Source organism: Eptatretus burgeri, chromosome 8 (assembly GCF_056783735.1).
Source record: "Eptatretus burgeri isolate ZD-2024b chromosome 8, Ebu_testis_v1, whole genome shotgun sequence".
NCBI classification, from domain to species: Eukaryota; Metazoa; Chordata; class Myxini; order Myxiniformes; family Myxinidae; genus Eptatretus; species Eptatretus burgeri.
Genome location: NC_140968.1, coordinates 18600545 through 18625979, shown reverse-complemented (window position 1 = coordinate 18625979; position 25435 = coordinate 18600545). Strand labels below are relative to the sequence as shown.

Sequence of the window (25435 nt, the reverse complement as noted above, 5' to 3'; positions counted from 1 at the left end):
CCAGATGGTGGAAGCTGAAGGAGGAAGACTGTTGCGTGGAATTTAGGGAGGAGGCCAGACAGGTGTTGGATGGTGGTAAAGATGGGTGGGATGATTGGGCAACGACAGCAGAAGTGGTGAGGGAGATAGCTAGGAAGGTACTTGGTGTGACATCTGGACAGAGGAAGGAAGATAAGCAGACTTGGTGGTGGAACGAGGAAGTACAGGAAAGTATAAGGAAGAAAGGGTTGGCGAAAAAGAAGTGGGATAGTCAGAGAGATAAAGAAAGTAGGCAGGAGTACAAGGAGTGGCGGCGAAAGGCAAAGAGAGAGGTGGCAAAGGCTAAGAAAAAAGCATATGACGAGCTGTATGAGAAGTTGGATACAAAAGAAGGGAAAAGGATTTATACCGATTGGCAAGAAAGAGGGACCGAGCTGGGAAGGATGTGCTGTAGGTTAGGGTGATAAAGGACGTAAATGGGAATGTGATGACGAGCGAGGAGAGTGTGTTGAGAAGGTGCATGGAGTACTTTGAGCAGCTGATGAATGAAGAAAATGAGAGAGAGAGAAGGTTGGAAGAGGTGGAGATCGTGAATCAGAAAGTGGGGTGGATTAGTAAGGATGAAGTGAGCACTGCTATGAAGAGGATGAAAAGTGGAAAGACGGTTGGCCGAGACGACATACCAGTGGAGTCATGGAAGTGCTTCGGAGAGATGGCAGTGGGGTTGTTAACCAGATTGTTTAATGAAATCTTGGAAAGTGAGAGGATGCCGGAGGAGTGGAGATTAAGTGTACTGGTTCCGATTTTCAAGAATAAGGGTGACGTGCAGAGCTGTGGAAATTACAGAGGGATAAAGTTGTTAAGCCACACCATGAAGTTGTGGGAAAGAGTCGTGGAAGCTAGGTTGAGAAGAGAGGTGACGATTTGTGAGCAGCAATATGGGTTTATGCCAGGAAAGAGCACCACTGATGCGATGTTTGCTTTGAGAATGTTGATGGAGAAGTATAGGGAAGGCCAGAAGGAGTTACATTGTGTGTTTGTGGATTTAGAGAAAGCTTATGATAGGGTGCCAAGAGAGGAGTTGTGGCATTGTTTGAGGAAGTCGGGAGTGGTGGAGAAGAATGTGAGGATTGTGTAGGATATGTATGAGGACAGTGTGACAGCGGTGAGGTGTGCGGTAGGAATGACAGAACGGTTTAAGGTAAAAGTGGGATTGCACCAAGGATCGACTCTGAGCCCTTTCCTGGTTGCAATGTTGATGGACAGGTTGACGGACGAGATCAGACTGGAGTCTCCATGGACTATGATGTTCGCGGATGACATCATGATCTATAGGGAGAGTAGGGAGCAGGCTGAGGCGAGCCTTGAGAGGTGGAGGTACGCACTGGAGAGAAGGGGAATGATAGTCAGTCAGAGTAAGACGGAGTACATGTGCGTAAATGAGAGGGAGGGTGGTGGTATGGTGCGGTTGCAAGGAGTTGAGGTGGGGAAGGTGGATGGGTTTAAATACTTGGGATCAACTGTCCAAAGTAATGGAGAGTGTGGGAGAGAAGTGAAAAAGAGAGTGCAGGCAGGATGGAGTGGGTGGAGAAGAGTTGCAGGAGTGATTTGTGACAGAAGGGTAGCTGCAAGAGTTAATATAAGGGGAAAGTATATAAGAAGGTAGTGAGACCAGCTATGTTGTATGGTTTGGAGGCGGTGGAGCTAACAAAAAGACAGGAAGCGGAGCTGGAAGTGGCAGAGTTAAAGATGCTGCGATTCTCGTTGGGAGTGACGAGGATGGACAGGATAAGGAATGAGTATATTAGAGGGACTGCGCAGGTAGGACGGTTTGGAGACAAAGTGAGAGAGGTGAGATTGAGATGGTTTGGACATGTGCACAGGAGGGAAGCGGAGTATATTGGGAGAAGGATGCTGAAGATGGAGCCGCCAGGCAGGAGGAGAAGAGGAAGGCAAAAGAAAAGGTTCCTGGATGCGGTGAGGGTGGACATGCGGGTGGTTGGAGTGTCAATGGAAGATGTGGAGGATAGAGCGAAATGGAGACGGTTGATCCACTGTGGCGACCCCTAACGGGAGCCGCCGAAAGAAGAAAAAGAGATTTATAACAATATATTTATTTCAACATCAAGTTTAAGTGACAATATATTTTTGTTGTTGATCACCCTCAAACCCATGATGCTTATATTGGATAAATTGCACCTAACCCGACCCCTCCTACCCACACCATCTCAGCCTACGCCCACCCAAAACGTTCTCTTCTGTCCCTTTCTGTGTACCTCAAACATCTGAGGCCTCCGCTTCATCCTGATAGATCTCTCAATCCAGGCTGGAACTTACAGGCCAGATATTATCTGTTTCACAGATCCTTTCTCCCAAAGGATGTCCGTCACACTGTCCATGCCAATACGAGGGGAAAACAAACTACTTCCTAAATGTGGCTAATTTAAATGTGCTGTTAAACATGTAACACTTTGGAATTTAATGTGATATAGAAGGAAAAACAATGACTTTGAAAAATCAAGAATCTAAACGTCTTTGACAACACAAAATTGTTACAAAAGGGATTCCTTAAGTTACAAGAAAAAAACCCATTATTGGTTGAACATCAAGGTATTTATTCACATGCAAGAGTGCATAAAATAGTGACATACCAGACTTGGGTGTGAATCCATGATCCTGATCGTGGAGATTGCAGATATCACTGAAAAAGATTCCCTGGAAACCAGGAACATTTTCCAGCTGCCCCTTTTGGAATCCAATAAACTTTTGGCAGAAACTGGAAAGTTCTCGAATAACATTCTCCAAGTTGAAGAATAGACTTCCCAACAGAGAAGAGCCTGCAAGCTGGACAACCTGTGGCTTCAAAAAGGATTTCACAAATTTACAGAAGTCAGCATACATTGCAAATTTCAAATTCTCTTTGGCGAGGAAGAGTAGCTCTGTTTGCAATGAATCAGAGACTATACAAGCTCGAAGAACCTTCTGATGATCAATTCCAAGTACACTGATCACTGCTTGGGCTGTTTCTGCTCTCAGACCTTGTGATTGGAGCCATTCGAAGAAGTTGTCCATTTCACCGATGACCTGCGAGGGACACAATGCTTATGTTAAGGAAAGCTTATACATGTTCTTCTCTTCACTCTGTATTATATCTAATCAATGTGGGTTTTTGCAGCCAGTTTGTTCACCCCATGTGGGCAGACAGAATGGCCTTGAGGTAGGCACACTTGCAAGAGTTGTCCAGCTTGGGTTTGAATCCCATCATGGCTATAAACTGTCACAGTGGTGTTTCATAGAGAGGGAAAGGGATCAATGTGTGTGCCGTCCTTCGGATGAATGTTCAAGTGGGCATGACCTCTCACAGCATTAGTTCCATCCATCCATCCATCCATCCATCCATCCATCGGGACAATACTCTGTGCAGAGCATTGGTACTGCCCAAGCAGTCTCCTTGGCTTTTGGACACACTCCTGGACGGGTAGCCACTCCGACACAGTATTCCAGCATGCTGGCACTCATTTTGCCGACCTCGGAAGGATGACAGGCCGAGTTAACCCTACCTGGTATTGATTCTGGAAATTCCTGGGAGCAGGATTTCAACTCAGGACATGAGGATCCCAAGCCCACCACCCCAACCATTAAGCAAACACCAGGCATAGCATTAGTTGGTGGCCATTAAAGATCCTGTGGCATCATACTCAAAGAGAAGGTGACCTATCACTGGCATGCTGGCCAAATTCCAAATGTCTTCTGTAATTTAGAGGGGGCACCACATCAGCAGCACAGCCACACTTGAAGTAATGATGCAAACAGCAGCCACTGCAAGCAAAATGAAGCAACGAAAAATGAAATTGTCCATTCGCCCCCCCCTCCCCCCAACATCACTTGCACACCATTGCCTTGCTCTCCATTATCGCTTCATTTACAAGCATCTAAACAATCAATGGTCCAGAGGCAAAAAGATAAGACATCAACAGTGACACCATAGTTGCACAAAACAAGCAGAAAAGCCATGGTTGGGAAGAACCACTTTTTTTTTCTTCCTCATTTCCCTTTCATGAACACAGCAGGATTAAAAAAAAAAATCTACCAAAGTGCAGAGGAGCACCTTGTGAGCCAACAGCCATCCATTTCTGGTGCCAACTGCATTGGTGGATGTCCTTCTGCAGTTGGTTACCTTCCAGTAGGTTTGTGGCAGGATTTGAACCTGGCCCACCATAATACACTTCACTCTGCAAAACACACCTGAGTATGTGTTGGGGTGGTGCTGAGGTGTCGAACACCAGACGAGTCTCCTCATGTTAACCTGACGCGGTCCCTTCGGTTGTGTCCATGGAATACGCGTTTCCTAAGTGATGAGGATGGGCCAGGCATCTTCCAGGGGGATGGCCAGACGGAGGGCTCTGGAGGACTGACGGAATGTGGATGCAGAGGCACGCTGTGGCACATGCTTTCAATCAAGGAATAAATGAATTTCCCTTAATTCAGTGTGAGGCCTAATGTTTCTAATGTGCTGCTGTCCCACCTAGGGCCGGCCCTAAATTAAATTACACCCCAACAAGTCGTCATCTTCGGAGTCCCCTCTCCGTTTGTTCAACAATTGAAAACCTTATGATAGGATGACGAGGCCAGGCAGTGGAGAAGGGGTGGAGAGGACAGGCAGTGGTGAGTGGGAAGGAAGGGCAGGTAGTGGTGAGGGGGTGGCGTGGGCAGGGGGTGGCGAGGCCAGAGAGTGGCGAGGCCAAGGGGTGGCGAGGCTAAGGGGTGGCGAGGCCAAGGGGTGGCGAGGCCAAGGGGTGGCGAGGCCAAGGGGTGGCGAGGCCAAGGGGTGGCGAGGCCATGGGACAGCTGAGGCCAGGAGAAGGTGAGGACAGGGGGCAGGCGAGGGCAGGGGGCAGGCGGGCAGGCGAGGGCAGGGGGTAGGCGGGGGCAGGGGGTAGGCGAGGGCAGGGAGTAGGCGAGGGCAGGGAGTAGGCGAGGGCAGGGAGTAGGCGAGGGCAGGGAGTAGGCGAGGGCAGGGAGTAGGCGAGGGCAGGGGGTAGGCGAGGGCAGGGGTAGGCGAGGGCAGGGGGTAGGCGAGGGCAGGGGGTAGGCGAGGGCAGGGGGTAGGCAAGGGCAGGGGGTAGGCAAGGGCAGGGGGTAGGCAAGGGCAGGGGGTAGGCAAGGGCAGGGGGTAGGCAAGGGCAGGGGGCAGGCGAGGGCAGGGGGCAGGTGAGGGCAGGGGGCAGGTGAGGGCAGGGGGCAGGTGAGGGCAGGGGGCGGCGAGGGGTGGGGAGGGCAGGCAGTGGTGAGGCCAAGGGGTGGCGAGGCTAAGGGGTGGCGAGGCCAAGGGGTGGCGAGGCCAAGGGGTGGCGAGGCCAAGGGGTGGCGAGGCCAAGGGGTGGTGAGGCCAAGGGGTAGCGAGGCCATGGGACAGCTGAGGCCAGGAGGTGAGGACAGGGGGCAGACGGGCAGGCGAGGGCAGGGGGTAGGCGAGGGCAAGGGGTAGGCGAGGGCAGGGGTAGGCAAGGGCAGGGGGTAGGCAAGGGCAGGGGTAGGCAAGGGCAGGGGGCAGGTGAGGGCAGGGGGCGGCGATGGGTGGGGAGGGCAGGCAGTAGTGAGGGCAGGCAGTGGTGATATGAGGGGTTGGTGAAAGGGTGTGGCATAGGGTTGTAAATGGTGTGGCAAGGGTGTGGCGAGGGGGTGGAAAGGGGCTGGCGAGGACAGGCAGTGGCGAGGCCAGGCAGTGGCGACGGGGTGGCGAGGCCAGGCAGTGGCAGGCAATGGCGAGGACAGGCAATGGCAAGAGGATGGCGAGGGGAGGCGATGGCGAGGGCAGGCGGTGGCGAGGGCAGGCGGTGGCGAGGGCAGACGGTGGCGAGGGCAGACGGTGGCAAGAGGATGGCGAGGGGAGGCGATGGCGATGGCAGGCGGTGCCGAAGAGATCGAGAGAGAAGGCGTGGCGAGAGAATGGCGAGGGAAGGCGGCAGAGTGGTGATGGCGAGGGAAGGCGGCGGCGAGGGGATGGCGGACGCGAGGGCAGGCGGTGGCGATGGGGTGGCAACGGCAGGCAGTGGAGAGAGGTGGCGAGGGCAGGCAGTGGCGAGGGGTAGTGAGAGGGTGGCAAGGGGTTGAAGAGAGGGTGGCGAGGGCAGGCAGTGGCGAGGGGATGGTGAGAGCAGGCAGTGGCGAGGGGATGGTAAGGGCAGGCAGTGGCGAGGGGATGGTGAGGACAGGAAGTAGCAAAGGGATGGCGAGGGCAAGCAGTGGTGAGGGGATGGCGAGGGCAGGCAGTGGCGAAGGGATGGCGAGGGCAGGCAGTGGCAAGGGCAGGCAGTGGCGAGGAGGTGGTGTGGGCTGGCAGTGGTGAGGACAGGCATTGGCGAGGAGTGGAGGATAAATGGGGCTTCTGAGGCAACCATACAAATGAATGGGGAAAAGGGAAAAACTGTCTCAAGGCCCAAAAAGCCCAAATTGGAGACTGATCTCTGCCCTATTGAGGAAATGTAAAATTGAGACTGACTGATTATAGCACTTCTTTCCTTTCATATTTTCATTGCACTCAAAGAGCGAACCAATGAATATTTGCCCATGTTCTACTTTGGGGAATAAATTAATTTTCCTATTACATTCATCACCATCGAGTATACAGTATTCACAAAGATTATTTTGGAACTTAGATCTTGATTTCAATGTCTTTGTTGAGCAGAAATGAAATGATAAACTTCTCTCAATGCACTTGTCTGACCACCTCCTGAGCCACATATCATTTTGAGATTGTAGTAAATTGTTTTTCCATTGTTCAATTGATAACCATCAAAGTTTTCAGTCCATTCAAGGATATATTTTTTTTTCTTTACATACTCCAACTTATTTGTAATTAAATCTATCCGCTTATTTGTTTTATATACTTTTACCTGGTTATTTCTTCAATAAGACTTATTTGATATTTCTCACATTCTTTATGTTTCCCATTTAAATACCAAGGCTGGTTACATCTCCACTCTTTGGTTTGGTTATTGCTCGATTCCATCATTTATAAACCAGTAAAAAGACGACGGTAGCCCGTTAAAATTCCCAACCCAATATCTTAACACTTACACTTATAACCATGAGGGATACTCTTGATTCCAATCTCTAAAATATATCTTTTATCATCAAAAGCTCCTAATGCTTTCTTATTTCTCTCTTCTGTATATAATTGATGTTTATAACTTCTTGTTGTATTCATTTTTCTGTACTCTTCCTTCTTTCAGGTTAAACAGTTGTAATAATGTTTAACGTTTATTGCTTCCTTGATTATATTTTTCTTTATTCCCTTTAGCTTCTTATCACACCGTTCAATGTTATTATTATCAATATATGTAAAAGCAAAAGACTTTGATCTCGATCCGATAAATTCACTCATGACCTTCCCACCCAATTCATCTTTAAACTCACCAATAACCTTTTTATTCTTTGATGAAAACAACACATCACCTGACTTATAATTACTTGTATCATATATATATAAATATATATATATATATATATATATATATATATATATATATATATATATATATATATATATATATATATATATATATATATATATATATATATATATATATATATATATATATATATATATATATATATATATATATATATATATATACTATCAAACATATCCTCATATACATCACTTGTCTTAATGACATTTGACACATTATCCTTATACTTTGATATATATCCTTATACATTATCCTTATACTCAACGATGACACATTATCCTTATACTTTGATTTTAAATTATTATAGTAATCGTCATACATTAACGACTTTGACAAATCAAGAATTGATGTTCCCATAAAAATAGGTTTATCCATTTCAATACTCTCTTTTTTCAAATGAATAGCACAAAAGTTCTCTGAAAACACCTCCGCTCGTTCAAAACTTGGTCTATTAATTAACTTTGAAGCCTGCTTCCAAGATGTAGCAAGTCTTACGTTTTGTCGATTCCTAACATTTTCCATAGTCTTTCCAAATACAGCATTATTCATTAATTTATAAAAGTCCTTATCAAAATCTGTTTTTGCTTCTGTTTCCTTTTTGTATTAAAATCAATATACTTCTTTAACCAATGACTTTGTTTAAATTTCAAAATCCGATGAATTTTCCTCACTCTCAACCCAGCAGATAAATATTGTCTCAAGTTCCTTTGATGCAAAACATAACTTTCTTTATCATTTAATGTAGAAAGTAGTTTTTCTGGAGATTTACCTTTTATATGAAATGACTGTTGGTAATCACTTAACCATTCTTTTCTTGGACTTTCTTTATCAGGGGCATAAGGTAGGTCTTTATGTTGTGATGAAGTTCTTCTGGATATTTTAAATCAACCTCAAAATAATATCCAACTTCAGCTTCATCCCATTCTTTTTGAGAGGAGATAACAACGTCAAGTAAAACTTTTTCATAATGTTTTTCTTTAACCCATTTAAGTTTTCCATCAGGTAACAATTGAGACATAGCCCACCTATACAAATTGTTAGCATCATAATACATCAGGTAAGAGTTGTTCTCATTCTTATTATCATCAGGAAGATATTCGTTATTTGCTTTGGCATATCTCTTGGAACATACATGAGATATTACTCCTCTTTTAGTCTTCTCTATCATTAAAAGCATATCTATATCACTGATTAATTCCAAATTCTGTTTTGTCATTTTTAGTATAGCACTCCAAGCCAAACCCGGGGATGTGGAATAGGGAACGGGGTCCAATCCATAAGAATTTTTATTATGACAGACTGTTCTAAAAGTTTCAAACACATCAGCCAATAACAATGCATCAGTTTTAAGATACAAATCATGATATTCTTCAAGATTCTTTATATTAAACTTCTCCCAAACCTTTTTAGCTTGTGTATAATCTCTATCGGAAATATGAGTTTTATTCAACTTGCCATAGAAATTTTCCCTTGAAGGAAGTTGTGTTTCTTTAAACTTCTCAAATGAATCCATATAGTCATACAGATATATTGTTGCGGGGCCGGGTATCATTGGCAAGCACAATCGCTAGAAGGATCAGTAGAGTTGGCTCCAGCGAACACCCGGAATTTAGGTCGTGACCCTCGGATAAGTCCGGAAGGCACGGGTCCCTTACAGGACCATGGATCACCAACAATTCGACGGCGGGGGGTTGGGTCAATTGCCCAACTTCAATATACCTAATTATCCACGCGGCAAAGCCACCGGGGAATTCACACCCTCGACGGACCTCGAGCGGAACGAGCCATTACAGTGCCCGAACCGTGTGTAACCCGAGCGGAGATAACCGAGGCCTGTCGGTCCAAATGAACAATTTACTGCCTCACTATTTCTCAGTACACACCGTGGTAAGCCAACAAAATAAATGACACAGAACGAGCTGGGACATTCAACAAAAGGGAAATTTATTTACAACAATAAGGGGACGAGGGGAGCACGTAAGCGCAGAGTTATCCGAATAATGAAGGGAATCAAATGTACAAGCAATTCCTGAAACAATTCTGCTTAGAGACAGGGCCCATGTACACACAAACAAATACCCCAGAAAGAGATGGACCTCGAGGTCTTTATTGCCCCTTCAGCTCGGGAGGGAAGAGAACGTGGCTGGCTGCCTGGCCATGTTTGCGCGGCTGGACGACCGCACCTTCCTGGAGTACCAGGCGCCAAAGAACGGACCAGGGCAGCCAAATCCAGAGTAGGTGAGACGAGGTGATCTCCCGTGATGAGATGGTCGACCGCTTGTTGTAATGCGCCAGAGGAGACGCCTCAGATGCACGGGATGCAGTCAGCCGCAGACCCAGACAGAAGAGCCTCGAGCAGACGGGACGTAATCATCAATCAATTCCGTCATTTTTGGGGCCCGGTCCACTTCCCCATCACCTGCTCCCATTTGGTGGACGGCGTGTAGCGCCTCCGCCTTCTTGAAAAGGACCGCCCCGGCTTTAGTCCGCGCGTCACCCATTGGGCGGAAAATGAAGCATACCCTTATTTGGCGCGAAGCCAGAACGAAGCGGTCCGTGCCCATATTTGGAGCCAAGCCAGAGCGAAACGCTTCGTCACCATATTTGGTGCGAAATCCACACCGCTTCAGGCATGGAATTCCGCCCATGTACACGCCCGCATGCCGGCGAGCACTCGAAGAGTGGGGACAATGCCGCGAGCAGAGTGTTGTTCTTGTTGGGATAAAAATCCTATGCAGAAAATAACTTCACAGCGCACATACACTTAATTCCCATTAGACATCGGGGAAAGGGAGCTATCTATCCACATTTACTTAATGAAATAACTGAGCTACGTGGACCTGAATGTTGAGTGCTCATGGCTGCCAGATTTGTAACAATACGTCCACAAAATATGGCTGAGCGTATGAATATAATAATGTCCTCAATTATAGATAACCATTGTTGAGAACCGAGTTGAGTGAATTTGAAAAATAGTCTCTTTTAAAGTGCGATTAAAATTCTCAAGAACAACCTCTTTTCCTTCATTAAATAATGTAATGCCGTTATTTTGAAGAAAATTCATAAATGTTTTGTTGGAGAACTCTGGTCCCTCATCACTCCACAATTTTTTTTAGGTTTTCTCTTGCTTTTAGTAAATATCTGTTGGAAGGCTAACATAAGAGTATAACCGGTTTTGTTTTTCAAAGGGACAACCCACGCATATCTACTCAAATCAATAACGGTCAAAGCATAACCCCTTATCATTATTGAGTTCAATCAAGTCAGCAGACCAGTTAAATCAACTTCTTTGGAATAAATCTTCCTTCTATTAAACTTTGTGATTATTGATTTATGTAATTCATCAGCTAATTGTTCTTCAATGTTAATGACATCATGAGAGCTGATAATTTTTTGAATTTCCAAGCCCAAGTTTCAGTTTAGCACTGATCGATCATATTCTTCATGATGACCCAATCAACTTTTTCTCTCAACGTTGGATTTTGTATCACAGACAAATTATACATTTCTCGATCTGCTTCGTGTTTTTCTTCCAATGTCGTGCTTTTTCCATAATCAATATCGTGCCTCATACACACTTCATCAAATCTGTTTTTAGGTTTAGACTAAGGTTTAGGATTGTTAGCCTCATCTAAGCTTTTATCCAAGTTTGTTCCTGGATAAAGTCGCTGTCACACCTTGACGTTTTAGCCAGCGTACGCCGACGTATGAAAAATTTGGCGAATACGCTAGCACACGTCGAATACGTTATAGGTAAGTTTTGTATATGTTAAGAGCAGGCTGAAGCACACTGGCATATGTCGTAGTATGCTGAGCTCGTCGACAAATTTTGTGCATGCACAAAATTTGTCGACGTGCTCGGCTTATGACTCACACGTTCCGCATACGCTGGCCATAAGTTGTAGGCACGTTATGCGATCGTTGACACACGTCGACACACGTTACTTGTAAGTTACTCATAAGTCAAAATACATCGAGGTAATGTCTAGCGTACCCGAAACTTATTTCTAACCTATGAGTAATGTGCTTTGAACCTATGTGTAACGTATGCCCAACGCATATTGACATATGTAGACGTATTTGACGTCTTCCGGACGACCACAGAACTTACTGAATGTGTTTCTAACTTACAGCTACTGTATAATGGCGTATTGGCAGCGTTTAGGGGAATTGGTATATAAAAATGGGGTTCACAGGAGGAACCCGTCAGTGTTCCAGATTCCATGGTGAGCAGATGTCCATGTCATCCGAGAGATGGAGGATCCGGCAAGGCTGAGACGAGAATACCTACTAGCTGTCCTCCAACATCAATATGACCTCATCGATTTGACACTGTACCAGTTGCTTGCCAATACAGCCAGGAGAAGAAGAGGTGAACGGAGAAGAAGGAACTGGGTGAGACCATGGATCGGGAGGCGACGGCAGTTTGGCATGTATAACCAGCTCATGGTGGAACTCCGTAACGAGGAGTTCTTCAAAGTTTTCTTCGGTATGACGGTGATGTTGACACTTCGATGTCGAGTGCGGTTACGATTTGAATCGTCGAACGGCAGCCTATTAATAGGCTATGACACGTGATCGTTGGCGATATGCTGCCGCGCTATGCATAAGTTAGACTATCGTTGGGCATAAGTTGTGAATGCCGACAACACGCTAAGCATTCGTTGGTATAATTTATCTATAAGTTATCGAAACGTTCTGTGTACGTTACTAATATGTTATGCATATGTCCAACTTGTTATGAATACACCATTATACGCCCAAAACTGAAGAAAACAAAATAGTTCAGCATCTGCCAGCGTTTTAGATAAATTTTGATATGTTGCCATACGCTGGCTAAATCGTCAAGGTGTGACAGGGGCTTTACAGTTGGTTCCTGTTCCTATTCCAGAGAAAGAATACCCTGGGAGATGTAATTCCCTTGGTATTCCAGCTGTTGTACATTTACTTCCTGATAAAAACTTTTGTATACCTCCCCCTTGTTTGTGTTTGGTGAATTCACTCTTTTTGAGCCACACACCGAGCCTATCCCTTTTTGTATAACCCTATTATTTTTTTTTACTTTTTGCAAACAAGATATTTTTAGTATTGATTTTCTTTTTACATTTGAGATAACAAGTGCGGGCCCGTAGGTGCGTGCCAGTATGTGCAGCTTCGTTCCTTCGCCCTCGTAAACGACGACTGGATTGGGGCATTGCTTCAATTAGATCGGACTAACCGTATCATAAATGGCCATAACTTGGGAAACATCTGGGAAACATACTCAGGTCCCCAGCATCAATTGTGACGTCATATCAAACGAAGAAGAAGAAGAATTGTGATGCCCCCTCTCTCTCTCTCGCCTCCCCTCTCTCGTCCTCCTCTCTCTTCCCCCCCTCTCTTGCCCACCCCTCTCTCCCCCCTAGTCTCGCCCCTCCTCTCTCGCCCCCACTCTCACCCCTCTCTCCCGTCCCCCTCTCTTGAATTGTGACGCCCCTCTCTCTCACCCCCCTCACTCCCTCCCCTCTCTCAACCCCTCTCTCGCCCCCTCTCTTGCCTCTTCTCTCTCCCCCCCCTCTCTCTCTCCCCCTCGCTTGAATTGGCCGTAACTTGGGAACCGCTTATCCGATTAATATCAAACCTTGAAAAGGCACATTTGCGGGTTCCCAGCAATATTCCTGGCAAGTTTCAATCAGATCGGACCATCAATCGTGCAAAAAAATTTTTAAATAATAATAAATCAATTAATAAACACTAATTGTGACGTCATTCGTGATGTCATAGCACCGTGTCTTGTCATTGGTTGACAGTTAAATGGCCGTAACTTGGGAACCGCTCGTCCGATTGACATCGAACCTTGAAAAGGCGCATCTGTGGGGCCCCGGCAATATTCCTGGGAAGTTTCAATCAGATCGGACCGGCGGTTGTCGAGAAATGGCGGTCGCAGACAGACACACACACACACACACACACACACACACACACACACACACACACACACACACACACACATTGCTGGAATTATAGATAGATAACTCATTTATTTATGAGAAAAATTCCTTCAGTGTGAAAACCTTTTTAGTTTCCAACATGTACATTTGAATCCTAGATTTTAAAATATCAAAAATCCTGAGAAATGACTTCACACTCTCCTCCATTTCATGAAGAACAAGGACAAATGTGTCCAAGAGCCGCGTCATAAAGGTTTTGTCTTCACCAGCACAACAACAACAACAACAACAACAACAACAACAACAACAACGCAGAGCTCTCTGAGAGCCAGCGTTCGCAACGCGACGCGGCTAAAAAAAATGTAAAACTTTAACAAAGTCAATTATACCAACATCATCAATAATATAATCTTTTCCTTCTCCCTCTTATTTATCTCCACTTTCTCATTAAAATCTTCTCCCTAAAATCCCTGAAATCGAAGTTAATACTCATGACACATATTTTTGCAACACTTGTTAATTCTTTGTTTTTCTCCTCAGCGCGTTGAGATCGATATATTTTCTGTAATGCCCCCTGAGAATTCTTTATGAATTCCCCTTTCTCCCTCATTTTTCAATCTCACTGGTTTCCATATTTTTATATTTATTCATTCCCCCTCTCTCTTTCATTCTTCTCTTCTCTTCTCTTCTCTTCTCTCTCTCTCTCCTCCCTTGCCTCCTCATCTCTCTTCTCCCTCTCCTCCTCTCGCCTCAGTTTCTTCAACTCCTTCCTCATCCCTCACAACCCTTGAACCACTTTCACCCCGTAGAATATCATACGTATATTAATCTGCATTTCTTGATATTCCTGCATCGAAAATATAAAAAAATTTCAACAGGAAACCAATAAAATTTCTTCTGAATTTCTAAAAGAGCCTTATATTTTTACAACTTTAAAACCTTTTCATTATTTAACATTTTAGTTACATCGAAACTTGTTGGTTTAGCAACATCAGTATAAAGCCAATCATTAATTGAAAATACCCCAATCTTATGTTGTAGAACATATTTATTAAAATACCAAATAGCCTTTTGTGGTAGGTATGCTTGGCCACAGAAATGATAATTTTCTTGAAGCCTTCTTTCTGTCATTTATGTATCAGAAATATATGACAGATTAATATGATGACAGGTAATACTGTTATGGTGCCGGGACGTCGGCCGCGAGCACAACCACGAGGTGGAGCCGCAAGTCGACTCGACCGACCGGAATTCAGATCGTACTTCTCTGGAAAAGTCCGGAGAAGAAGGGCCCCTTGTAGACCAAAATCCGCCAATAGGTAGACCACGTGGGGTAGGGTCGATTGCCAACTTCAATTTACCTAAGTACCCACGTGGTCCAATTACCGGGGAATTTCACCCTCGATGGAACTCGTACAAAACCGAGCCGCTTGGCGAGCTCATTCAGTGTGCGATCCCGAGCGGTTTTGATCGCCGAGAACCGTCGGACCGAATTATCCCGTTACGGTGGCACAATGGCCTTGCTAGTTTCCAACATGCGCGACATGCTCAGTCAATGCAGAAATGGACACGGACGAGTTGAGTACATTTAACAAATGGGGTTTATTTATAATAAAGCAATGGGGGCCTAGCGAACACAGAAGACAGAGCTACACCGAATATCAGAGATGCAATTATATTTACAGCACAGGCACTTATACAATTTTACTACTTACTAGACGGGCCCACGGACACAAACACGCACACACGCACCCAAAGATGATCGGACCAATTGGTCTTTATTGAGGCCTATCTCGGACCTGCCCGCCTCATGTGGTCTTCAAGGACCAGGTCCTCGGGGCCGAACTGCACCCCTTGCACGATCCGGGGGATCCAAGCTTGCGAAGCCGGCAGAGCGAAGGCTGGCAGGAGAAGACCCTCCATCTGCAGACGCTTCCCAGGACTTGTGCGCGACCAGGACAGCCGGAGAACCACGCGCGAACGCGCTGAAGAACAACGTGTAGAATGACAGGAGAGCCACTGCCAGAACGACAGGAGAACAACGCCAGAACCAACAAGAAGCTCTGTTTCCGTCTCCCTCTTCCCTTTTTATTATCTCTCGGGCGCGCCTCGCTTCCGGCGTGACTCATCCGCCGTCGGTGGGGGCTGCCGCATTCCATTCCCCCCACGAGCTGATTTTATGCCCATATTCGGCAAGGAATTCGGTTCTGAATGCCTTCTGACCACACACACATTCCAGCGAGCATGCCGGGAGCAGAGGGTTTTCGCTGGTTATTGGTTGCTTCGTTGTAACAGTCGTTTCGTTGCTTGTTGCTGATGTTTTCCAATCAAATTCCGAACTATAAAAATAAATCACAGCGCAGGAACATTTAATTACCCATTAAACAAGGGACGGGACCCTAACTGGCAACATTTACTTACCGATATAACTGAGCTAAAGGACCTGAATGTTGAGTGCAATAGCTTTCCAAATCCACAACAATACCTCCCAATCTTCCCATTGTTAAATCACTTTGTATTCCCTTACTTACTATATATAATCCGTTCTTTGTGTTTTCATGTCATAAACTACAGCAAAACCATTGTTGACTTCAGCCTCAATAAATTCTTTTATATTTTGTTGGCTAATCGTGCTTCCACAAATATCATTATCGGCACCAAGTGGATAATATTCTTCCTTACGAGACTGATTTAATTATTTCAGGTCTTCTAGGAATATTTTGAATGACCAATGATACTCTAAATCATTCATGTCATATCACCAATGTTCTATTCTCACACAAACGATATGCCCTTCTTTATAAAATTTTATTTCAATTGGAACTGTGAATTCTGAATGACCCAGAGATAAAATCAACACTTCTGTATCTTTGGAATACACAGCCGTTTTATTTCAGGATAAACATTGTGATAAATCACTTAATCTCACCAAGTCATTCTCCTCATTCGTACTTGGATAATTTATTAATTTATAAGCATTTTTCAGCTAAATATTTTTTGTTATACTATATTCCTGTTGTTCAGCCTGTGTCTTTGTAAAATAATTTGATTATTCAATATCCAGTTCTTGGGATACACCAAAGGTAGAACCATCTTTTCCAACATGTCATTTATTTTAGATTAAAAATAACATCATAAATTTTTTTTATATTTGCTGAGTTGAAATAACACATATAGACATAATTTACCACAACACTTAGAATTTAATTATTGGACTTGAAATGTTTGATAAACACCATTCTGTAAGAATTTCATGATTTCAACAGGTGGTGGAAGACCAAAACTATCAAAATAATATTTAACCTGAGTATTATAAATACAAACCCAAATGAGAACCATTTTCATTATGACCTTCTAAGTTGATAATATTCTTTGTATATTTCGACAAGTTTGATAAGTCATCTCTCATACAAATAACCACATTATCAATTGTTAATTTCTTACAATATTTGACAAGTTCTAAATTTGATGTTGTATTCTTTCCAAATTCTTTAAACCACTCCTCAATGCTCATTTATTTATGAGAAAGATATAATACATTACCCCCTTTTAGTTAATGTTACACCTGCTTGTGCGATAGAAGAGAGCATATCTCCAACTAACAATCTCGCTTTATCAGGTCGGCTTTCAAGTTTTTCAGCAAAATCTACAATTATACCACTTCCGCAAATTTGTTTCTCCAACTCTTTTTCCATGGCCAACCTGTCTTTTTCCATGGCCAACTGTATGTAGGTTGTTCAAGAGTTGGTAACCCAAATAATTTGTTCATTTATGCACCACAAGGCAAGACAACGAATGTAGTTTACCATGAGGCTCTTCAAAACTAATAAGTTATCGTTTCATGTGTTCGGAAATCTACCTATTTGCTCTTTTACATGTCCATCTGCCCCACATAATGGGTATGTGTTAATCTATTCGTTATTTGGTTTAACTGTAAATATCCCATGGCAACCTTTTCGTCGCTTAACTGCTGATAAATGTTTAACCTATTTGGGCTATGTGCAGCATTTGCCATTTTTTTTAACGTTTTTTTGGGGAACCATCCATTTAGCGTAGAATAAGCTAAGGCCAAAAAAAAAAAAATGTTGCATTGGCGTAACGGGTCACTGAAAAATAGGGTAGGTCGGTCGGGATCTTTTTTTTTTTTTTTTTTTTTCCTAATAAATCCCAAAATTTTTGGATAATAAATCCAAAAATTTAATAAATCCTAATAAATCCCTCCCAAAATCTCCCCCGGCTCGAGTACCACCCTTTTTGTCGGCGGGTTCTGTCCGAAACACTTCCGGGTTTTTGCGATCGCGATCGCAATCAACAAGATACTTGAAATCGATAGCAAAAAAACAAAAAAAAAACGTAGGGTCGGCGGAATTTTTAGGGTCGGGCGGGTTATGCCAATGCAACATTTTTTTTTTTTGGCCTAATTGAGGTGACTGTATCGATACTTGCAGGTTAACCAAGCGGCTCTTCAAGCAGTTCGACGATCACACCCGTGAACAGGCCGATAGCTATGCCATCGACACTTTCGCTTCGACATCACTATGTTCTGCAACACTCCACAACAGTGTCCAGATAAAAGGATACATACAACCAAGAATGAAGTTGGATTTGAAAGTTGGATTTGAAAGTGAACGCAACACGGCCCTCTTTATGGCTCCACTTCTAATTGTTACACCACTTCTTTTAATGAGTTCTTTTGTGGTTTTTTCAGGTGTGTTTGGGATGGTTTAATTGAATTTTTCAGTGAGTGTCTCAGTTTAAAAGCTGGCTAGCTGATGAAGGGAAGTATAGGAAGTGCTCCAAGAACAAGATATTTCAACCAAGAAGCACGAAGTTTTTTTCATATTAAACTTTAAAACCTAACCATTCACTGCACCTCTATATTTACCAGTTGCGACGACAATGATTGCTCCCTTGGCGTCACCCCATCAAAGAAGCCTTCCTAATTTTCTCCATATAACGAATTCCTCAGTCTAACTAGCGTGAGGAAAATAGGCACTTAGTCTTACTAGCAAATTTCCCGGGTATTACCGGGTACTTCAGCAAGTTACTCCATAAGTTTTTCTCTTCTGTTCCGATTTTTTGTCCTTCTTGTGATTTTATTGAAAATGTGGCCCCCGCTTTTATTGAATGTAAGAGACTGGTACCTAGTCAGGCAGCATCTTGCACACAATAAAGTTCCGTGGGATTTTAGGTATGAAAGCAAACCACCATGCTAGACTCTTCAAGTGGACCCTAATGATTAATAAAAAGCTTGGTGGCACTCTGGGAAATGGTGCGGACGTGTATTTTGAACACATTTACCATTTTTTGAAGAATGACTATTTTACGCCGCTGAAAAAGTGACATAATGTCACCCTGACCCTCCATATACCACCAATTGTCATATTTGGTGTCACATTGACCGACATGAACCTCTGCATACTCATAGGTCATTTATTCGTCAATATATGAGCCATATCATGAATAAATCACACAAAAAATCAAAATTTTGACCATATTTTGACCGGTTTCACTGTCCGCAGTTCACCAAAATACCTTTTTCTCAACATTGTGCTCACCAATCTGCTAATGAATAGTATTGCAATGTACCAATGTTATCACTAGTTCTTTTGATATTTTATACATATTCACTTGATAATTCAACGAGATATACCTCAAAATGTAACCCTACCCCCCGAGTTCATACCTATGCATAAGTCCCATGGCAGTCAGCTCTCATCCAAAGAGCTTGTCGCTATCATCATCGTTATCGTGTTCATCTCGTACTTCATCCTCGTCGTCGTCGGTTGAGTGGTGCGAGTTTTTGCAGTTGTCTTCCAGACTGGAACATCCGATAGCCAGTTGCTGTGGCATCTCGTGTGTCATTTTGAAGGTCTTCGTTACCTTGTTTCCAAATTGTTGTGGTGACAAGTACTTCGCCACAGTACTTTGTGCCAGACTAACGGCATGCTTGTTGACGACGAAGTATTCCTTGTCTGTTGACAATGTTGTGTTTGGGCCTTGGATTAACCATCTATAAAATATGTAGAGTTCTTCTGGAACATGCTCGCTCGTAGAGTCAGATAAGTTTCCAGTGAATGTCCATTTGTCGGCCTTGCGTATCGCTCTCCTCAAAATTGAAGATGCTTTGTATAGCACCCTCATGTCCGATTCCATCCCCATCTCTGTTTCCTCCATCCGGTTAATGGCTTCATCCCTGGTAGTTTTGATTGTGCAACGCTCTGGCTCATTGATGCGCTTCGGTTTGTTGAACTCTATACTGGGTATTTCGTTCTGCAGCAGTTGCTTGATTACCTTGCGGGGGAATTCTGGATGGGTCACATTGTTAGCAGATCTTATTGCAGTGAAAGAGACTTGTAGTTCACCCATGTTGAGGAGCTTTCCATCCAACATCATGCCTTCTGCTTGGCTCAGGAACTCAATTTCTGCTGCAACCTCAACTACAATACTGGCTTGAGCAACTTCTGATGATTTCTTCACATGCCAAACATTTGTTACATGAATTGCCCAACATCGCTTGTGGTATTTAACATCAATGGCATGCGCGTCTGTGGGGTTTATTGAAGTACTGAGCTTCACACGAAGCTGTTCGTCTCCACTTTTTGCAAAGGCCTCCTCAAGAGAAACACTTGCATTTCCAGTGGCGAGTAGATGTAGTGAATTAGTACGCGTTGCTCCAAGATCACAGAAGAAACACAGGTCACTCTTGTATGGGGTTGAATGAGAGCGTGTAAATGCAGTTGAGGCCTGAGAGGATTTTTTTATCATGGATTCCTTTGGATGATAATCGTTTCTCGAAGTGTCCTTTTGCTCTGTTGAGCATTCCAGCATGAACAGTATTCTGCTGACATTTCCTGTGTCATGATGCAGATTTTTCCTGCAGGTCCTGGCTGGAGACATTTCCAAGTCGCCGGCTGATTTCAGGATAGTCTCTGTCACCGTACTTAGCTCGCTCTCTGATACAGAGCAATATCTTCTCGTAAGCACTGGGACTCTGAACTAATGTTGCGGCACTTTTTGTTTGGCAAATAATACACAAGGAATAGTCAGTGTCTACTCTCGCAACTTTCTCTGGAGGAAATACAGTTTTTGTGGCTGACTCCATTTCGATGTTGACAAGGTGATGTATTAGAATGTGGAAGCATTTGTTAGCAATAGCAGAATACGCAATAAGCCATCACTGGGTACAAGAGAAGGATAGTATGCTGGAGTTTCAATCTAGTGTCTACAAACTACCGATGACCCTTTCTGTTCTTGTCAGATGTTCTGCTGCATCTGAAAAACATAACAGTGAAAAACATAAAAGTATGTTTTTATACAGAATCAGCTATATTGCATTGAATATTTCATTTTGTGGCTCTTCAGCAGCATCACATCTGAAAGATAGAAAATGCTTATTTTTATTTTTATTTTTTTTGTATTCCTTGTCGAGGCTCGTATGAGAGCAAACACACAACGCACATCAAGGGGGGCATGAGACAGGAGGGGAGGGAGTGGGAAGGACAAAATAGTGGGGAACAGAGACATTTGGAGATCTGTGGAAGGGAGAGGGATGGGACGGGGAACATGGGGAATAGAAGATGGACATTACAGGGACTTTCAGGAAGGAAAGCAGGGAATTTGAAGGAGGTGGGCTTGGGTGGATTATCGGGGGTAGAAAAGATCGAGGATTTGGATGGGGGATGATAAGAGGTGGTGGTGAACAGCTGTTTTGAAGGCCTGGAGGGACGAATGGGAATGAATAGCATGAGGGAGTTTATTCCAAAGGTGAGGAAAAAGAGGAATGAAAGAGTGAAGGTGAGCAGTGATTCGTGATTTTGGTAGTTTTCCCAGAAGGGGGTTGTTGGTGGACCTTGAGCGCCCTGCGGAAATGTGGTGGAGACAAATCGCAGAGAGAGCAGGGGGGGCGAGGCTGGAGAGGAGACGGGAGAAGACAGAAAGACCACCGACCAACCTGCGGTGATTGAGTGAGAGGCCCAAAGACTCAGCCTCATTGCGGGAGATGCTAATGATCCGAAATGCCTTGGTTTCCACAGCGTGAAGCCGAGAAAGGTGGGAGGCAGGAGCACCAGCCCAGAGGGGAAAGCAGTACTCCATCAGGCTGCGGACAAAAGCTTTGTAAGTGGTCAGGAGCTCAGGTGGGCCGAGGAAGGACCTTGCACGATGGAGGATTCCCAGTCGGCGACTGGCTTTGGAGGCGAGGTTTGAAATGTGGTTTTCCCAGGAAAGGTCATGGCAGATAGTGAGACCCAGAAGCTTGAAAGAAAGTACTTCTTCCAGAGGATTGTTGAGAAAGTGGATGGGGGGGGGGGTTCTAAATGGTCCTTTCGAAGAGACATCGTGAGAGTGTGAGATTTGTCCGGATTGAAAGACATGTTTCACGTCTTGGACCAGTTCGTGATTTTATCCAGATCAGCAGTGAGCGAAGAAGCTGCTGCTTGCTGGTCTGAGGGATGACCGATGGTACGGCAAAGGATGGAGTCATCAGCAAAGAGATATAGAGGATTTTCCAGAGAGTCGGAGAGATCATTGATGAAAACCAGAAAAAGAACAGGGCCCAGAGCGCTACCTTGAGGAACGCCAGCCTGGACAGGAAGGGGGGATGAAAGAACTCCATTTAGGGCCACACGTTGACTGCGACAGAGGAGGAAGTCTGTGAGCCATGAGTGGAGATGGCCTTGGATACCATAGGAAGAGAGTTTGGTGAGCAGGGCAGGGTGCCACACTGTCAAAAGCACGTGATATATCCAGGGATACGGCTCGGATTTCCTGTCTGGCATTGAGGGCTTCCATCCATTGTTGGGAGAGCAGAAGCAGCATATCCAGGGTTACTATATTAGTGGATACCATGGTTACTATAGTCATATGGGAAGACCACCTCAACCTAATCATCTACAGTAGGATTTGTGGCATGTGTTTACAAAATCATGCATCCAAATTTACAGATGTTGGAAAGAGTAACCTTCTGATTCATTAGGGGGTAGGGTTACATTTTGAGGTATATCTCGTTGAATAATCAAGTGAATGATATGTATAACATATCAAAAAAACTAGTGATAACATAGGTACGTTGCGATACTATTCATTAGCAGATTGTTGAGCACAATGTTGAGAAAAAGGTATTTTGGTGAACCTGCAGATGGTGAAACCGAAGTCGAAATATGGTCAAAATTTTGATTTTTGTGTGATTTATTCATGATATGGCTCATATATTGACGAATAAATGACCTATGAGTATGTAGAGGTTCATGCTGGTCAATTTGATACCAAATATGACAAAATTGATGGTATAAGGCGGGGTCACGGTGACATTATGTCACTTTTTAAGCGGCGTAAAATAGTCATTCTTCAAAAAATGTTAAATGTGTTCAAAATACACGTCCGCACCATTTCCCAGAGTGCCACAAAGCTTTTTTTATTAATCATTAGGGTCCACTTGAAGAGTCTAGCATGGCGGTTTGCTTTCATACCAAAAATCCCACGGGACTTATGATGATCCCTGACTAACCCCTCTTTCTCTTCCTTCAACAGCTTTTCTATAAATTTAATTTTTTGTTTTAAATTTCCAGTGTTTATTTATGTTATTGAGGGGAATTCTAAGAGTAAACAAGTACTCTCGTTTTTATCTTTTCTGTTGGGCATTGCTAAACTGGCAATTTATAAAACCAGGAAAGCAAAATCGAAAGGGAAAAATGTAAATATGCTCTTCTGCTTTCAAGGTATAGTTTCGGCATGAGTAAAAATGAAGCAGGCTTATCTTTTGAGCCTGGACATTGTGGGTGATCAGTGATACACTGATGAGGTTTTGAGTTTATTTTTGTGAGGTAATATGGTTTTGTAAAAATGTAAAGTACTTTCACTTATTTTTGCATCTATGTATTATTCTGTGGTGTGTTTGACATGAACACACATCCTTGTTTTTATTGCTTTTGTTGAATGTATTTTGCTGTTGAAGGTTTTTTTTTGGACTTGTTTTCATGGAGTGTGCTTTTCTGGTGTGTTTTGATACTTTTATAATAAAAGTTTACAAAAGTCAAGTCGTGTGTGTGTGTGTGTGTGTGTGTGTGTGTGTGTGTGTGTGTGTGTGTGTGTGTGTGTGTGTGTGTGTGTGTGTGTGTGTGTGTGTGTGTGTGTGTGTGTGTGTCTCTCTCCTCAGTGAATAGCAATGTTTAGTGAGGTGTCACTCTCCCAAACTCTCCATCCTCTCTGCCTCCCCTCCCCCTCTCATCTTACACCTGCCTCCTCTCTTTCTTTCTCTTCCCCCTCCACCTCTTTCTTTCTCTCTCTTCCCCCCTCCCCCCTTTATTGTCCTCGTCAGCGAAGCGACGAGTTGTATTTGCGAGGACATAAATACACCTCATGGTCCTCCCCCATTAATCTTCCCGATCATAAATACATGTGGAAAAAATTACGGGCCAACACCGGGAATCGAACCCAGGTCCTCTGGCAACCCGTACCAGTGCTCGGCCACCTGAGCCATCTAGGCGGCCCACCGACGGACACTGCTCGATCACAAAAGCTCACCGAATTAAAGTCCAAATGAGCTTAAAACTGTTACAAACCAATGTGCAACCGACAAACAAACCCATTTCCGAACAGGGTTCATGTGATGAACACCGAATACGAAGTTGTGACACCGCAGTGATATTTCAGAGTAAAACAACACGATTCCTGTGAAATATCTAAAAAAAAAAATACCTGTAAAACGTCCTTCCACAACCCTCCCGGAAACGATTGGAGCAGTTTATTGCAGCACAAAATGGCTATTTAACGTTGATTTGACTTTTAAAATCTCCGGCACGTTCAAACCGGAGCGAGATCCGTGAAGTCAGTCAGCTCACGGGGGGGGGGGATACACTTTGACGGGTTCTGAGCATTCTATTTATTTTCAGTCCTGTGGTACAGATGACGTCACGTCCGGGAATCACCGTAACCCGGAAGGTAAAGCGGACCGGAATCCAACAGGTAAAATCCATAATTTTGAATCGGGCAAAGGATACCAATGTCGGATATCAGTGATTAAAAGGACAATAAAAGTGATTAAGTGAAAGGAAAAGAAAAACGATGTGCGTTCAGAAGAAGGAAGAAGAAACACTTCCGGGTTGATCTTCCTGTGAACCTTGAACCGGAAGTCGAGCGCCGGTCCTCGTGGTTGGGGGTGGAACTGATCAGAAGAGGTATTTTCGGGATTCTTATTGAATAATGAGAAAGATCCGTGAACCGTTAATTTAAATAATAAATAATTTTCTGTTCCTTGATGACGGAAATGAAGGAAAGTTAAAGGAGTTTTTATTGAATGTTTGTTGAGGTGTTTGATTGTTGATTTCATGAGGTGATTTTAACTCGTTTTGTTTTATTCACCACATTGTTTGATACCACATCGTCACTAAACTTCCTACAACGAGGATTAAACCTCATTCTTCCTTTTAATTACAAAACTACCAGAAACCTTTTATAATTAACTTGTATTTCCAATTTGGTATCTACATGAGGAGGTGTAACGAGGGGACGAGGTACGATTACCTACTTTACCTGTTCCGTGGGATATTTAACGTTCAGAACCTGAATCTAGATTAAAAACCTGATTCATAATCCAAAAAATCATAAACATCGTGTGGGTCTAAAATGTAACATTCCTCGTTAACCTTCCATCGACATTCCATCTCAGGTCAATTGGACTCCACAGGGAAGACATTCCGGAATTGGAGAACTCAATGGAAAAGTTCTGCCCCCCCCATCCCCCATCCCCCCATTCACCCCCCCCCCCCACCTCGCGTCGTCCAACCCCCCACCATGCTCCTTTCAGGATCGTATAGTCTCCCATCTAAGCACAAATCTCGTTTCTGAGATGACGGGATTGGACGTGTTGAACCTGGAAATTTAACTTCCAGGAAAGTGGAAATCCATGGTGCATCCGTGTGAGAGAATTTGAAAATAGCAAAAAGACAGAACAGACATTGTCAAAGCTTTTCGTCTTGCAGCTCGTCAGGACACACACAAGAATACCAGATATCCAGACGCAAAATGAAACAATTCATTTGTTGAGACAAT

The 25435-nt window shown here is 43.9% G+C and overlaps 2 protein-coding genes across 2 annotated transcripts in view; one reads left to right on the top strand and one right to left on the bottom strand.

The window, feature by feature from the left end:
- LOC147021233 (uncharacterized) overlaps positions 1-24308 on the bottom strand; it is a 57968-nt gene extending 33660 nt beyond the window's left edge. Inside the window, exons 1-2 of the mRNA XM_085891026.1 lie at positions 24083-24308; positions 2631-3063 (exon numbers count right to left, since the gene is read on the bottom strand). Of these exons, the coding sequence (XP_085747152.1) occupies positions 2631-3051 (421 nt within the window). The 5' untranslated portion in view covers positions 3052-3063; positions 24083-24308. The remainder of the gene's footprint in view (positions 1-2630; positions 3064-24082) is intronic.
- Positions 24309-24510: 202 nt separating this feature from the next.
- LOC147021231 (uncharacterized) overlaps positions 24511-25435 on the top strand; it is a 67005-nt gene continuing 66080 nt past the window's right edge. The window contains 1 exon segment of the mRNA XM_085893667.1: positions 24511-24561. The gene's annotated coding sequence lies outside the window, so the exon portion shown is untranslated.